This window comes from Labeo rohita, unplaced genomic scaffold (assembly GCF_022985175.1).
Source record: "Labeo rohita strain BAU-BD-2019 unplaced genomic scaffold, IGBB_LRoh.1.0 scaffold_326, whole genome shotgun sequence".
NCBI lineage: Eukaryota > Metazoa > Chordata > Actinopteri > Cypriniformes > Cyprinidae > Labeo > Labeo rohita.
In genome coordinates this window covers 39,921-56,465 of record NW_026129244.1, presented here as the reverse complement: position 1 = coordinate 56,465, position 16,545 = coordinate 39,921, and the positions used below count along the sequence as shown (strand labels likewise).

The 16,545-nt window shown below is 38.1% G+C and overlaps 1 protein-coding gene and 1 long non-coding RNA gene across 2 annotated transcripts; one reads left to right on the top strand and one right to left on the bottom strand.

Moving 5' to 3' along the window:
• Positions 1–2,315: 2,315 nt before the first annotated feature.
• LOC127160321 (C-type lectin domain family 12 member B) lies at positions 2,316–9,032 on the bottom strand. Its single transcript, XM_051102973.1, has 6 exons — positions 8,784–9,032; positions 8,360–8,686; positions 8,100–8,227; positions 7,870–7,988; positions 7,675–7,762; positions 2,316–2,774 (listed from the first exon to the last, which is right to left on the bottom strand). The coding sequence occupies exons 1-6, from the start codon at positions 8,941–8,943 to the stop codon at positions 2,316–2,318; spliced, it is 1,281 nt and encodes a 426-aa protein (XP_050958930.1). The 5' UTR covers positions 8,944–9,032.
• A 4,072-nt stretch (positions 9,033–13,104) lies between these two features.
• On the top strand, positions 13,105–14,556 carry LOC127160324 (uncharacterized). Its single transcript, XR_007826705.1, has 2 exons — positions 13,105–13,632; positions 13,926–14,556. It is a non-coding gene; the product is annotated as an uncharacterized LOC127160324 (long non-coding RNA).
• Positions 14,557–16,545: the final 1,989 nt, after the last annotated feature.

Below are 16,545 nucleotides of genomic sequence, written 5' to 3'. Positions count from 1 at the left end.
TTCCCAGTCAACACAACAGGTCTCGCTGACAAAGAGATGAAATTCACAACTGGGGTTGATCTCTATCTTAGTTATCTTGTCATGCAAGTCTTCTCCATGTACACACACATATCACATAAGAATCTTTTTTGTCCATGTCAAACTTTTTAACTGGAACACAAAACCTGACCTGGACAGACCATAAGAACATAATATTGCTCCATCAATACAAATAATTAAAAGGCAGCAGCTATTTTTACTTGTAAGTAGCCTTTGGCAAGGCGGCCTATTTGCACAGTGCAAATAACGGTACACTCCATAATTTAGAACAGCGCTATAGAAATTTGTTGTTTAAAACAGCTCAAAATGGTGGCAGAATAGGCATTTTGTACTCTCCAATGTTTTACAATGAAAATTCATTATAAAGAGCATACATTAATATTTCATTAATATCAGTTATGCAGATTCATAGCTTCTGACATAACAGCAGACTCCTATGCTAATGTTGCAAGTCTCGGCTCCGAAGACCCGGCAGCCAGATTACTGTAAATACAGGAAAGCAAATGAGAGTTGGGAATCGTGTCTTGTCTCTGCCAACTCCTCTGTATGTATGTTTATTGACAAATATTCAGTATTCAACACAAACAAACACTTGTTTTTCTTCAGAAGAAAAGAAATAAAGTCTCAGTATTACTTTTCATTGTTTGTCTCTTTCATTCACTTTTTTGACCTTGTATTCTCTGCATTTAGTCTACTTTTAACATTCAAAAATCTCTCATTCATACGCTGTTAAATCTAGTATTAGTTCACTCAGATTATGCACATAAATGCAAACTTTAACTCTGTTTTACAACATTTGTGACACTTAGTTCACATTTAGTTTCCCATAAATGAAAAATATAAAGCATATGAGCTACCATAGACATAATAGACATAGACGCCGCATTGGCTGCTGGAAACGGGAAATGCGGCCACCATCTTGGACCGGGCATACTCTGGAATTGATTACATCGTGCAGCAGCAGAAGTGAGAGAACATGCCTGAACACTGTGTATTTAATATATTTGATTTGTTCTTATTTCCTCTGTTCTATAAAGTGTCTTTGAGCACTGTGTAAAGCAATATATAATTATAAATATAATGTATTATTTTTATTATTATTATTATTATTATTATTATTATTATTATTATTATAAGGTGCTGAGAGCTGCAGAGAGGGTGATCCGCCAATCTTCAACAAATCAAGCTCCGAAGGTGTCGACAGTCACACACATCGTCCAGGAGGAGATTGGAACAGAGGATGTTTTTCTACTTGGGGAACACATTGAGGACACAGTTTGGGATTGACAACCATCATTTCGACCTGTTGTCATTGGTTGTGTCTGTGTTTCTCAAGATAAGGCTGCACCACATTGCCAAGCTCACCTCTCTTGAACTTCAGAAAGGGAGCACGAGAAAAAAGCTCTGCAAAACAGTCCTTTTTCAGGGTTTTTAATGTGTGTGTGAGCGAGAGAGAATGAAATACTCCAAGTAGACTCTAATGTAATATTCATATAGTGTTTCTTCAGCTTATTAAAATACCTTTACCATCACTATCTGTTTCTGCTTCTCTATCATATTTATAGTGTGTGATTTGCAAAATTCCTATCATAGCCTACACCTCATATGGTTATGGTTGCGCTTTTGTCCAAAGTGACATAAATACAAAACAATATAATACTTAAATTTAACAGGGAACAGATTGAGATGTTGGTCAGATTATAGCTAATAAGGAGAATAGCAAAAATAAACAACGTCAATTCAGTCAATAGCATAATGAAATAAACAATGAAAATGAGGGAAAACAGCAATAATAAACAATGTCAATTCAAGCAAAATATAATAACAGCATGGTAAGACTACATTAAGGAGAATATCAGTAATGAACAACAATGTCAAATGAATAAACAGCCAAATGAAAATAGAATAAAACTATACAAACCATAACGCATTAGAAGTGCTTAATGAACTAAGTCCATGTTGTAAGTCTTTAGACCCTCTTAAAAGACCCAATACTATCACAGGAACGGAGATATTCATTATATTACTGTTAAGCTCACTATCAATATTAAAATACGCCAAACCATGTGTCATGTATCACAGCTACATTTATGACCTTTGCAGCAAAAAAAACGTGTGAAAATCAGTTCGGTATTCCGTGAGGTATGATTAATTAAATGCGTTGACAGCTCATTACACCTGCCAAACAGATTACACTGAGTGGAGCGGGTGACCGGTCCAAGATGGCGGCCCCACGTCTCGTCAGCCCCAGTAGGGAGTGTCGGTCGATGCAGCGTCTACTCTTTATATATGTCTATGGCAATGCATATTCCATCTGCAGCTCTTGAAGACGATGTTAGCTTACTGTTGAGCGTGAAGAGCTTCGTGGCGGCTGTCATCACTCTTTGTTTGTCCTGGAAGTTATGAAATTGAACGATGACAGGACGAGGGCGTCCGCCCTGAGCCGGCTTTGGAGCGAGGGAGCGGTGGGCTCTTTCCAGCTTCAATTTACCCGCCTTCGTGTCCACCTGAAGGTAATCCGGTATCCATTTCTCAAAGAACCTGACAGGGTTTGATCCTTCTGTATTCTCCGGTAAACCGATAATGCGCACATTACATCTTCTTCCACGATTTTCCAAGTCGTCCACCTGCTCGGTCAGATCTCGTACTCGTTTTTCCAAATGTTGAATCTTGGTTTCATTGGCCGTGCATGTAGTTTCAGTCACATCAATTCTATTATCTGCTTCTTGGACCCGCTGAACAATACTTAGAATTTTAGACGACGCTTCAAGAACCGTACTTATCCGTCAAGTTTAAAACAGTTGTCTTTTTGTCGAGTAACAGCACCAAATGAAATACAATTAAACCAAAATGAAAAATTAAGGTTTTTGATTCACAAAGTGTGTTTTAGTGTACCAGAAGTAAGGCACGCACACAATCAAGCTTCAGGATATAGCTAAAACCGGAAGCTAACAATAAATTTAGTTGTCTACATATTAGATTGTGTTTTTTAACGTCTACACCTACTCCAACCCTAATCCTACCCCGTAAAATATTAAAAAATATTGCTGTACAGTGTGACAAAAATAAGCTATTTTGATGTGCAAATGCCCAGTAACCGCATCTGTATACACTCTTAAAAAAAAGGTGCCAGGAAGAACCAAAAAGGGTGTTTCACAGCGATGCCACAGAGGAACCATTTCTGGTTCCCTGAAGAACCTTTTATTAAACGGTTCCTTGAAGAACCTGTTTTTTAGTGCCATGAAGAACCTTTTTCAGTACTGCAAAGAACCCTTCAAAGGTTCTTCATGTCTCTTAATTAGGTTCTTTGTAGAACCATTCATGAAAAAAATCCAGGAATAAGACTATTTTTATTGACTTCATCCCTTGTGCCATATAAAATCATATGAATAGGCATCCAGAACATTTAACAAATTAGACAAACTGCACAATATCAAGCAGAAAACAGCAGAAACACACTACAATAAAACAAAAAACAGACTCTACAATAAAAACAGTACAATATAAAACAGTAGTATTACTTTTAAGAGAAACAGCAACGATAAAGCATCAGGCTTAAGATGAACTTTAACTACAGGGAATTAAAAACTGCACACAGAGACAGGTACATTTCTTTTTTTAAAAAAAGCCTCCAGAATTAATTCGGGTTTAGGCTCAAGAATTAACTGTAACAATGAACATAAAATCATCTGCAGACCTGCCATGCAGATCATGATGAACCGACGGAATTATAAATATGTGTGTGTGTGTGTGTGTGTGTGTTAGTTAAAGAAAGGAAGAATATATTACCTTGGTGAATGCTTAGATGCTCGATGCTTGTTAGATGCTTTGCTAGAGCTTTTGCTAAATTGGTCTATGAGTTGGTGTATCTTATATATGCATAGGTAGCCAGTAATGTCGCATGAGAAAAGAGGTAGTAACAGTAAGTGGGCAACTATTCTTTAGGCAACATTTTAGCCACTTATGAACAAATGTTGTCAACCAAATGCTAGTCAACCAGGTTGGTTTTAGCTGGTCAGCAGGCTGGTTTTAGAGGGGTTTTGGCCACTTTCCCAGCCTGGCCAGGCTGGTCTTAGTTGGTCAGGCTGGGAGACCACCAGCTAAAACCAGTCTGACCAGCCTGGCCAGGCTGGGAGACCAGCTAAAACCAGCTACTTCTAGCTTAAACCAGCTAAGACCAGCCAACCAGCCTAGGCTGGTTTTAAATGTTTTTTTTTTTTAGCAGGAATCTCAGAGAAGTTGCTGGAATTCGATGGATCTAAACTAGGGGTATTCAGTTCAAAGAGGTCCAGGTTCTATATTTCCTTCCCAGTGGATGTCAGGACAATAATTTTTAAGAAAATCTTTATGTGGGCAGCAGTAGCAATTTGTTAATGTATAGTAGTAATTATAATAAAATCTTAAACAGTCAAAATAGTCATCATGGCCCAGACACAACCAAAACAGGTGTATCTACCACTTAATTAGCCTTTTAGCAAATACCTAAAATACGTACAGTATGGCACATAATAGGCCTTGAAACTAAGAAAGGGGGTTCAGGGTTCTCTTTAAATTTTTCGAGCCTGAATGTATCATTTTTATATTTTCTTTAAAATAAATATCTACTAACAACAAACAAAACAATGTACGTGATATAATCAATCAAAATGCTTGTATTTAGAACAGAAAACATTACTAGGCTAACTACTGTAATAGTAGTTTAGAGTTGTAGTCATGATTTCTAGTATGGATGACAAGCAAAGACATATTTAAATAATAATGCAATGATCTTAACAAGAGCTCATTGTAACAAGTTGAAATCGAACCCATGTTTTTTTTAATGATATTCAAAAGTGAGTAAATACATAATAAACAAAGACATAGCTTGGCATGGCATAGCAAAACACAAACTAGAACTTGAACAAACTCACAAAACAAACAATACTCGTCCAAAGACGATGGAAACATGAGGTCTATAAATACCAATTCATGACACAATCCAATCAATCACAAAATGACACACTGAACAAAGGAGCTCATGACAAGATACATGAAGGAAAAAAAAACAAAAAAAACAATGCTAGGTTCTGGATCTGCTAAATGATGACCCCTGTAATAATAATTGTAAAGACCAGCATCAGAGACTGCAGTTCAACTAGAGTTTTGAGGTCTAGTACAAATGTTCCATGCAGAGGTGGCTAGAGGATTTCATCTGAAGGGTAGACGTCTATGGCCCTGTTTACACTTGATATTAAGATGTGTTTTGGTCAATCAGATTACAAGTGGACAACGCTAAATACAGGTGTGAAAGGGGTGTGAAAGGTTTTAAGCTCAAGTATGCGTGTAAACATGTCATTTACCACAGTTGTAAAGTGCTGAAAAAGCTTGATAATGCACCTTGAATATGCTTGAAAAGAGCTGGAATTTGATTTTGGAAAAGGTGTAAAAACCCTGATTCAACTATATATATGTACAGCGTGAAGGAAGAAGGATGCCAAAGTAATGGTTTCCTTATATAATTTAGTATTTACACTTCACCATTGATCATGAATTTTAATCCTGTTTCATAACTCTGAATATGGATTTTCTAGCTTTGTCTTTGTATTGTAGGCGTTTCACCTTCATACTGCTGAGTCTCGTTTATACATATTGGGTGTCCTGTGAAACTGATGTGATGTGCTTCTGTCCACCAAATTGAGCCAACAACGGATTTCAATGGGTGGTCAAGGATATAATTTGTGTAATTTCAGAAGAGATCAGAATACATGAAATATAACATTTTATTTGTCAGGTAAATTGTAGCATGCCAATTGATCATTTGATCATTGATGAACAGATAATTTTACCAGTCACACAGAGACACAAAATGATACCAAACATGAAGCAGAAAAGCAAGAGATTTCATAAGAAGCATGATATGTGGTATATAGACATTTTTAGTGAACTTTTAGTGAAGCCTGGTTGGGGAGAGGGGAGAGGGGGAGGGGGAGGGGGTCTTAAATGAGCAAGGATATAAGTTTGGGAAAGGTGCTGTCATTTGCTCATCTCTTCTCCAGATTAGTTTTATTGTTTTGTTGGATGTCATATGTTCTTTGAGAGTTCCTGGACTTTGATTTCATAGGGAGATTGTTTCGGGTTTTATATGCTGAAACATCTGTATAGTTTTTATTAAACAATAAATTAACTTTCCCACATAAAAGTAAACATAGAATGCTGAAATTCCTGCAGGTTACATTACAGCCAGGAAAACTCTTCATCATAATTAGACTATGTATTTGCCACAAGATTCTGTTTACTGCAGTCTGCAGTACGCTACAGCATGTACGTCAGCTCACTCGGACACGTATGGAGTGTGAGAGCCCTTGAATGATGGCGTTTTTAGAGTCTGTGGATGTTTGTTTTGCCATACTGACATTTTAGCCATTTAACATTAACATCTATTGTAGATATCAGACAAAACAAGACAGTAATAAAATGAGTTGTGAGAAACTTCAGAAATGCTTGTGCCTGGTCAACCACAGTCAGATCTTTTGCTGACTCACTTCTCTGTGTGGTATTTCTCCATCTCTCTTAGGTTCCACTTTTACATTTTACAAACTAAAGTGACCTAGTCAAAAATAAATACTTAATTTTATTTAAAATACATTTAATTTCATGAAAAGTATGTCTATACTACTTTAAAATACACTCTAAATGTAGTTATTTCATGCTCTCATCAAACACAAACTTAGTGCACTACAAATTAATTTGTAAAATATTATACTTTTTACAAACGCTAGAATTTAATTTTGGAAAAGATGTAAGAACCTCTTCTTCGCTCTATGGATTATGTTTGTCGCTGATTGACCCTCGCCTTCTTCACGGACTATTCTTGTGTCTCGCTCCTACATACCTGTTTGCTGTTGTCTACTCTGCCTGTTCAACCCCGTCTTTGTCTCGCCCTACCAATAAAAGCTTGCATTTGGATCCGCTCGCCTCTCTTCTCCCTCTCCACATTACAAACATACCCTGGGGTAAGATGTAACATTATGCAAGAACAAAATGATTTTTAAAAAAAATTTTATTCAACACTGACTTTTAAACATTATTGGTGTGTTTTGGTACATTAGCATCATGATAATAAAACAGAATAATGTGCATGTGTGTGTGTTTAAGCATATTTGTTAATGTCAGACATAATAATTGGCCATTTTTTTTGTTTAACACGTTTAAAATATTTAACTTAATTCCTAGGTTTGGCCACCCCACTCACAACAAGACGTGGAAAATCTTTAAGGAAACACTTAATATAGTAGTATAACGCCAAGTCACTTAAACTTCAGGAATATCAATATTGAGTGAATGCGTTTCACCTGCTTTGGTGCAACTAAAAGTGACAATGGGTACTAAAATGACCAAAGAAAACAAAAAATACAAAAACAAAACATCAAACACTCTATCATGGCAGACACTCAAGCACAAAACAAAAATACAAATAGAGTATTAACAGAACCAATCTTTTTTTTTGTTTTTTTTTTACTGAATTATTATAGTGCAAACAAATACATTTTGAGTGTGAGTTTACTGCTTAAGACACATCTTATGAGTGTATATATTATATTTGAAGAGAGAAAAGCCTTTTGTGATTTTAATTACATTTTAAAAAACTCTTCTCACAGATGGAATGATAAGAATCATCACATGGATAGTCATGCCACCCTGATCCATCAAACAAAACACAGTTTTCTCTTTCATGTCCACTGGGCTGTCCAGAGAACCAGAACCTGCGTCAACAGATCAGTATTAGATGTATAGTGCCACTTTATGTGATATAATACGAACTGTGAGAATCATTTATTATAATCTGTTCACTTCAGTGATTTCTCGTCAGAGGTCAGTGTGCTGTTATCAACCCATTTCCATGTTCCCTCCACATCACTGTCAGTCAGACCAATCCAGACTCCATTATTAGTCCAGTTCCCAACAAATACCTGAAAAGGTGAAATTCTGATAACAACTACATTCAGCTGACTTTACATAGACATATACAGTACATGTATTCATCTGAAAGCAAACACACACATGCAATATATTTCACTCACTTGTTCCTCTATGTTGTTTATGATGATCAGATCTGCTCCTCTCTCTGTACAGTATCTCCTGCTCTCAGTCCAGTTCTTCTCCTTAGAAGAAAAATAGTAAAGACTGGATTGATGGCACTTCCATCTCTCTGTAAACACAAACAGTTCAACTATTAAGACTTAATTCTCATCCACACTACAGAGTTGGTTTGTACCAGTTTTGTGCAGTACACGTATGACATGTTAATGTTAAATGTTTGTATAGCTGTGGTCATGATTACCCATTTCACCAAGACGTGTCCGCAGGTCATTATTCTCCTGATTTAATTGTTCATTTTGCTTCATTAGATTGTCATTTTTGGATAACAATTCTTTCTTTTCAGCTGTAAAATCTTGGTTCTTGATTGCTAACTGGCCTTTAAGAGCTTTGATCGTGCTTAGTAGCTGTTCTCTCTCCTCTGTGAGGTTGGTGATCTTGGTTAGTAGCTGGTCTGTCTCTTGTGTGTAGTTTGTGTTGTTTGTATGGATGTGGACACACAGCACTATGACTGCAGTCAGCAGAAGAACACACAGCAGCACCAAACACACTACAGCTGATCTGAAGCTCCCTGAAAATGACAGATAGGAATGTAAATGTTTCTTAAACACTAAAATGACTAAAATGTGTATGTGTGTTAGTTGTTATAATGAAATGAGTCTCAGTACCTGTGTGTTGAGGTGTTTGGTGTCTCTTGGTGTCTGAGTTCTCCGTTTCTGTCCTGACATCATCACTAGCATCTGCATTAGCATAGATATTCATCTCCTCTTGTTCATCTTCATCCATCCCATGTGTCCCAGGAATGTTCATATTCCTGTAATAAGACATATTCAGTCTGCTGGACTTAAATGTGGAATTATTAGATGTTATTGCTTCAAGTGGTCTCCACCGCTCTGAACTTCTGCTTTTGAGCTTTTTCTTTTCTAATGCATCTCTGTGGTCAAGAACATGTGAACACTTTTGCAGAGTACTGCTGACAAATAACTTTTATTATTTTTATTAAGTTATTTTTTCATAGAACTGTACTTCTTTACTAAAATGATACTTTTGGTAACAGGAACAAGAACTTTTCAGCCCATCTGTTTGAAATGATGTTTTTGTGGTCTATTTTGCATTTGTTTAGGTTTGAAGAATGACATGCCACTCCAATCCCACCTCTCTTAGTCATGTCAAAAGTACTATTAATGCTGCTAGCTGTGTTTTAGAACCTAGTGAGCTGCCCTGCTGTCTACATAGGCAACATCCAGCTGAAATGGAACCTCATATGTGACTTGACAAAGTTCTCATGAAATGGGTATTTTATATATATATATATATTTATATATATATATATTAGTTAAAATGCTATATTATTGATTCTTTTTTACTTGGCTGCAGACATAGTATAGCATGTATATAGTATATATAGTATAGCAGCTCTACTATTTTTTGCCCTATTTTAAACCAAAGCAGATGGCAAAGTGTGAATCTTTATCTGTGAGGAATCTGACATGGAGGCCAAGGTAGAATCCAAATGCAGGAAGTTTAATAAATTCAGCAAACAAATACAAGAAATGTAGTCAACAAGGCAGGCACAACGGTCATAACAGAAAGGCAATGAAACAGGCAATGGAGAAGAAAAAACTAAACAAAAAAAGACTGCTCAGTAAGGAAGTAAAAATGAGTGCCAATACTTTGCTAAGTATCTAGATAGAAGAGGTAATGATGACTGTCATGATGTGGGCTGTTGATCAACTCCATCTATGTTTTGATTATCATAATTAGGTTTTTTTTTTTTTATTTTTTTTTGCGTTTTGTTCAAAATGTTTATTTATTTATTTTTTATTTATGCAACTTACCCACATTCAAGTGTTTATAAAAAATGGATGCATGAAGCTAGAATAAAATGTTCTTGTTTACAAGCAGATATCCTGTACTTGCTTTTGATGTTTTGTATGTTCAGATATTCATATAACAAAATATATACAAATTAATACATAAACAGGGACATAGTAGTATACTTAAAGTATGATGTAAAGTTCACTTGAAGAAAACTTACAAGTATACCTGCAGTATAAAACCATTAAACTAGTAGTTTACTGAGACTATACTTCAAAGTGTACTAAAAGTATTTAATTAGTAAACTATCAGTATACCTATAAGTTCACTTTTAGTATACTTGCAGTACAAACTAAAAACATAGATGTAAACTAGTTGTGTACTCAAAGTTTACTTCTGTTATACTTAAAAGTATACTTTTATATACTAGAAAGTGGGCCAATTTAGTCCCAAGGAGTATTCAAATAGTACATTTAAAAGTATACTACTAGTACACTGATATTTGTATACTTACTACATAAAGTATACTTAAAAATATACTTGAACTTTACTTAAGTATACTTAATAAAATAAACTTGAAGTATACTTCTTTTTGTTAAGGGGTGCCATATACAGTAGCTAATTGTTTTTAATGTGAACATTGTTCTTCCATATGTTTAGTTTGGCTGCTCTGCTTTTATTGTCATAACTACACACAGCAAGACTGAGACCAAGTAAATGTGTGAATCCAAAGATCATGTGACATTTAACAATTTCTCTGCAAAGTTAATTAGAATCATGATTTGTTTCATGGTCACACTTTTTCTCTTTAAGTGAAGGAGTTATACAACAGAAAACTATCCATCATGCCAATCTTTCTTCCAGTTCAAGGTGTCAGAAAAAACAGCAGAGACACATGCTTAACTTGTAGGGATGTCTTGGTGAAACAGTACAAATTCACAAATTCACACTTACATCTAATCCGGTTGAGTAAACAGTAAGCATATTTTGGTGTGCTGTCCTGGGAGAGGGCTCCAAGCCCGGAATATGGCCAAACCCAGAGAACTCCCCCCATCCCAAGTATGGGATGAAGACAGATTAAGAGTAAGGAGTTGGGGTAGAGGAGGGATGCCAAAAAACTGTTGAATGACAGAGGTAGGTCGGCTGTGTGCATATATATGACTTGTGCTAGTTCAGATGATTAGCTAGACGAGTTGCACCTGTGCCGAATTGGTTGAATATCTGATCGTGCTCCTCACGAATTTTGTTATTAAAACATCATTATTTAGAGCAAAAGCTGCAGAATGCAATGTGGCAATGGGTTAAAATTAATAAACTGCACACTGAAGCACATCAGATGTGACAGACCACACAGCATTGGCTAAAGTAAGTGTGAAATGTCAGTTTCCACTGCAAAGATGCAACTACAGGAGGAAGTGATCCACACCACTAAATTGGTGAAAGAAGTAGAGATCAAACAAGGACTTAAGCATCCTGCACCCAAGAGCGATAAAGTCAAACTAGAGGAATGCCTGTTTCAAGACAGACACCAGGTGGACACTGTACAGAGATTTGAAGAACAAAAAGGCTCCAGTATTTACATACCAACAAATACAAGCAAAAAATGAAAGGGCCACACTTCAGGTGAAGATTCACTGTATCTGCATGACCTCACAAAACAAAGAGGTGATTGTGCAGTGCAGCAATTGCAATAGTTGTTACCACCCCAGTTGTGTGTCTGTCCCGCACAAACCATTGAACACCACCACAGAAGAGTGGAACTGTGGAATCTGCACCAATTAAAATGTGCATTGTAGTGGTTGTGATTAATATTATACAAAATGTTTGAGCTGACATAAATGTTCATAGGTACTTGTAGCACCCTCACCACCTGATAAGGGTAAATATAAATAATTAAGAAAATGGAGCTGCTGCTTCATGATCAGAGTCTCTGTATTTTCTCATGAACGTTAAAAGCATGGCAGCACATTTTATTAAGTTTTTTCCATTTCAGCATAGCCAGAACATGAGTGACATGAGAATGAAACTACATGAAATACATTTTTAACAGGCAACATGTGCATGGTACTTTCCCTTAAAATGTCCTTTCAAACATATGAACTGTACAGGTGTTCCAACACTTAATGCACCTTTTAACACATAATAACATATAAAATATATAAAATATGTTTTTAGTGTTCCCTTTCGAGGAATTCGAACTGCGTCCTCTAGGGGTCGCTATGGGGAACGCCATCTCCGTGACCCGTGTCTGAAGCTTATATACAAAAACTACAACAGTGTTGGCCGGCGACAGCCTGTGACGTCACTTCCAACGCGACTCGTTGCTGCTGGTGCGTCACTACCGGTGCGACCACAGTATAAAAGGCCACCGGTAGAACACAACATTCTCTTCTTCGTCTTCACTGACCTTTTGTCTGTAACCAAAGCTCGAATTGAGTGCATGTTTTCTCACCAAATGTTTTAAGTACGGCTCGCGTGTGATGATACATGGTAAGGAGCAAGCGCTCTTTGCTCCGTGAAGTTTATTGCGCTCTTGCTTGTCTCTTGGCTAGCTGTGTGTCATCCTGTCCCTTCCTGGGAAGTTTAGCAATGTGCTGGCTGGGGTTGTGCGAATGATCGGATGTGATTGCTGGTTCCATGGTTGGTCATGGGTCTCCGTCGCCTGCTGTCGGGTGTGGCTGCATGTGCTGCACGGTGCCGTGCTTCGCTGGTGGGCCGGAAGGGCGTGTTTAGGCGTGTCTACACTTTTAATTACCTTTGTTTTAGAAAACTAATCAATCAACAATCATAAACTATATATCATTTGAAAGCTAAAACACTCCAGATTCATGTTCTGGACTTGTTTTTGAAATCAATACACCAGACAAGAAAGGGTTAACATAAATGCTGAAGGACCGGCGATTCAAACATGTACAAAATGAACGGTACTACTTACGTTTGATCGCTTATGGTTTTGATCAGCTCGGACTATTCCAAGAAACACCAGCATACATTTCAAGGTAAGAGTCCACTCTTCAAAATGCATCCCACTTTGTAATCAAAAACGACGAAACAATTGGGTAAAAAAGGAAAGATCCTCCTTTGTTTACATACGCGTTTCGAGTTGTAGTAATCGATAACTGTATCTTCAAAGAAATATCGATTCTTATCCGTATTCCAACGTTGCTTTTATTATAGAATAGGGTCTTCCGAACAAAATGAGCCCTCCCCCGTCTCTCTCCTTCAATCACAGGCGATGCTATGACTCAGAATACCTGGGGAGTCTTTGACTGGCTCAGCGAGGTGTCAATCGTAACACCATCTATTTGGGCTGTTTGAAGCCAGCCAATGCCTACCCAGCAGAGTTTTGATGGATGGAAGTGATAGCCAACTACAAGGACGTTTACAGTGATTGACAGTTTGCGTAGTTTACGTAAGCAGATTTGCAGAATACCCGTGCGCAAAGTTTGTGTGTACTCGTGCGCTTTCGCGTTTACGCACGCTGCATACACAGAATAGCATTGCTGCGCTATATGGAGTGTTTATCCACGAACGGATTTGCCCCAAATCTTACTTCTGAATCTCTCCATCATGGAACGTCGACTTCAGAAGTATTTCTGTGGTGTTTGATGCTGTTTTGGAGGAGGTGATGAGAAGCAGCGACGAAGATTAGCAGAAAGACGCGGAGAGATGCACCCCAGGCAGGGATAGCATTAGCACGTAAGTTTCAACACCATTGTATTGAATGTTTATGTATGTTTATCATGTTTTTGCAGCTTTTTATTCATGTTAGCTGTTTTTGATTATAAATATGACAGCGGAGAGGTAAATAATGAAGGGCTACGTGAGTTATTTGTGTGTGCATGAGTATGTATGTATGTATGTATGTATGCATGCATGCATGCATGCATGTGTCCTGTCTGTCTGTTTATACAACATATATACACACTACAGTTGCAAACTTGATTTGTTCTGCTTACACACTTTCTCTCTCTCCCTTTCCTGTTTTTCAGTGGCTTTTGGTTTCCAGTTGGTCAGAGAACAAACCTTCTTAGTGGCTGCCTGGAGTGTTTTCCTATACTGTATATGGCCTTTTTTGAAAGACTTTCTGGACTTTTCTTGAAATAAATGCTCCAAATGACTTTTCCAAAGCTTTTCTTGAAATAAAATGCATTAAAAAAATAAATAAATAATAACTTTTACTTCCAAAAGGCTTTTATTCCAGTTTTTATTTTAGGCATCCTTTCAGAAATGGCATTTGGAGACCTAGTAACCAAATGACCAAATGAGTCAAAACTATAAATGTTGTTCTGAAATAGTTTTTTCTTGTGTGGTTTGGTAGGCAGAGTAATTATGAACTGATAACCATATATGTATTATGTAGTTTTGACTCATTTTCTCATTTGGTTAGCAGGTGTCCATTTGGAGTCTCCAGTGGCTTTTTTCAAAAGGACGCCTAGACTTTTTTAAAATTAAAGCTTACAGAAACTACATTTTTGGGAGTATCATCCTCAAATTTGAATCAAAACATGGTCAGACATTCAGCTTTATATTTTTGGGGTTTTCAGGCCTGTAACATTGAAGTGTCATCCATTTTTGCCTAAGTGAAATTCTTTTAATAAAATCGGAAGTCACTTTCATGCATATTTGACCCTGTTTTACTCTATTGCTATACTAATTTTGAGTTATTATGACACCAGGGTAACAAAATATCAAGTGTCTAGTTTCAAACAAGACCAGATTTATAAATATAAACCATAGGGTTCAAGAGCTACAGACATTTTTATTTGGGTATGTCGTTTTTTATAAAATTCTCAAAAATAGGGGCGCAGGTTAAGAGGTTAAGACCCTTGTTTGGCGTTCTTAATAGCAGCATTCTGGTGCCGACATGGTGCTGTCCCCCCTTTATAGGGTTTTTCAAGCAGTGGTCTAGGCAGTTTCTCAAAAAGGCCTATCCGGTAACTGGAATCAGGCGTGGGAACCACGGTGGGTGAGTACAATTCATATGTGTCTAACCATGCTGTATTTCTGGGACCTGTTTTGTGTGTTTCCTTTGGTAGGTCCTCTTCGAGCACCCCCCTCTGGTCTTCGACCATGGTTATGGTCTGCTTGCCTGGATCTGCCTTCGGCATATCGATTGGGAAATTTTCAGGTCCCCACTACAGCACTACATCTAGGGCTATGGTCCTACCTCCAGGTAAGCTCAGAAACTTCAGAAAACTTATAACAATAATATTTATCACAATAAACACTTTTTACATTCGTTTTGGTATACTCACATAATGTAAACACGACTTAATGGACTGTTACAATGGATTTTATGTACACATTCTAGCTTAACTCTTCGGGATGTCATCTGCTTTTTTTTAAATACAGGAAGGTATATGAAACTATTTAATTAACTCACAAACTACGAGAACAGGTTGTCTCCATCATTAGCATGAAATGTGTGATTAGCACATGCAGTGCAAAGGCTGAACTCGATACAAACGGTTAAACATCCAAAAACAATGTATAGGATGACATTAGACTCAAAACAATTAATAGATGTACGCACAATTATCCATGTACTGGATCAATTTTATGCATGTATCTTACAATCCACAAACAAATGCCTTTCAATTTGAGTCTGTGGAATTCGGGATTAAATGATTGTGCAGCGATTTGTACAAATACAGACATGTTTGCGAATAAAAATGTTCTGTTCTGCATTAATATATCATAAATTGCTCATGCAAAAAGGAATCCATGCATTTGTGGATCAGGTGACACATTTGCATTTATTGAGGTCTTGCTCGAGTCAATCTTGTTCAGTTCATTTGGATTTTGAGACTTCATTTTTGCAGTTTACAGCATTTCACGACCCCCCGCCCTCGCCCCCACCCCCACCCCCACCCCCACCCCCCCACACAAACACAAATACTAATGAACAAGGCCCAGTGCAATTTATTAACATGTACACGAGTAGCTCGACTGACGCGAGTGGCTCAAATGGGGCCTCCCGCAGACCCTGGAGGGTGACGGAGAGATCCCAAGAGGGTACGAGGTGCGGTCTGGGGGGGATTAACCCTTCTCGCACCTCACGATGAGTTGGTGCTTACCAAGGGATGCTCCATCCACTGCATCGTGATATGCTGCGATGGCCGCAACGTTCACTTTGAGAGTCGAAGGGGACAGCCTGCGCTCCAAATTCCCCTGCAGGAAGGAAAGCACTACTGCAATCGTACATCTCTGTGGGTCCTCTCCGTGAGAGGAGCACCAGTCAACGAACAGACCCCATCTCTGTGAAAGGCCGGAGAGATCTGACGCGTCCTGTCCAGGAGCCAGACATGCAGGTTCCATAGGTCGGGACACAGGTGCCAAATTGTGCCCATCCCCTGAGAAAGAAGGTCTCTCCTCAAGGGGATCTTCCAGGGAGGGGCTGCCGCAAGGGAAATGAGGTCTGGATACCAGGTCCGGGTGGGCCAGTATGGCGCAACCAGCAGAACCTGCTCCTCGTCCTCCCTGATCTTGCACAGTGTCTGTGCAAGGAGGCTACTGGGGGAAAGGTGTACTTGGGCCCCGGAGGCCAGCTGTGTGCCAGCGCATCCCTGCCGAGGGGAGCCTCGCTGAGGGAGTAAAACAGCTGGCAGT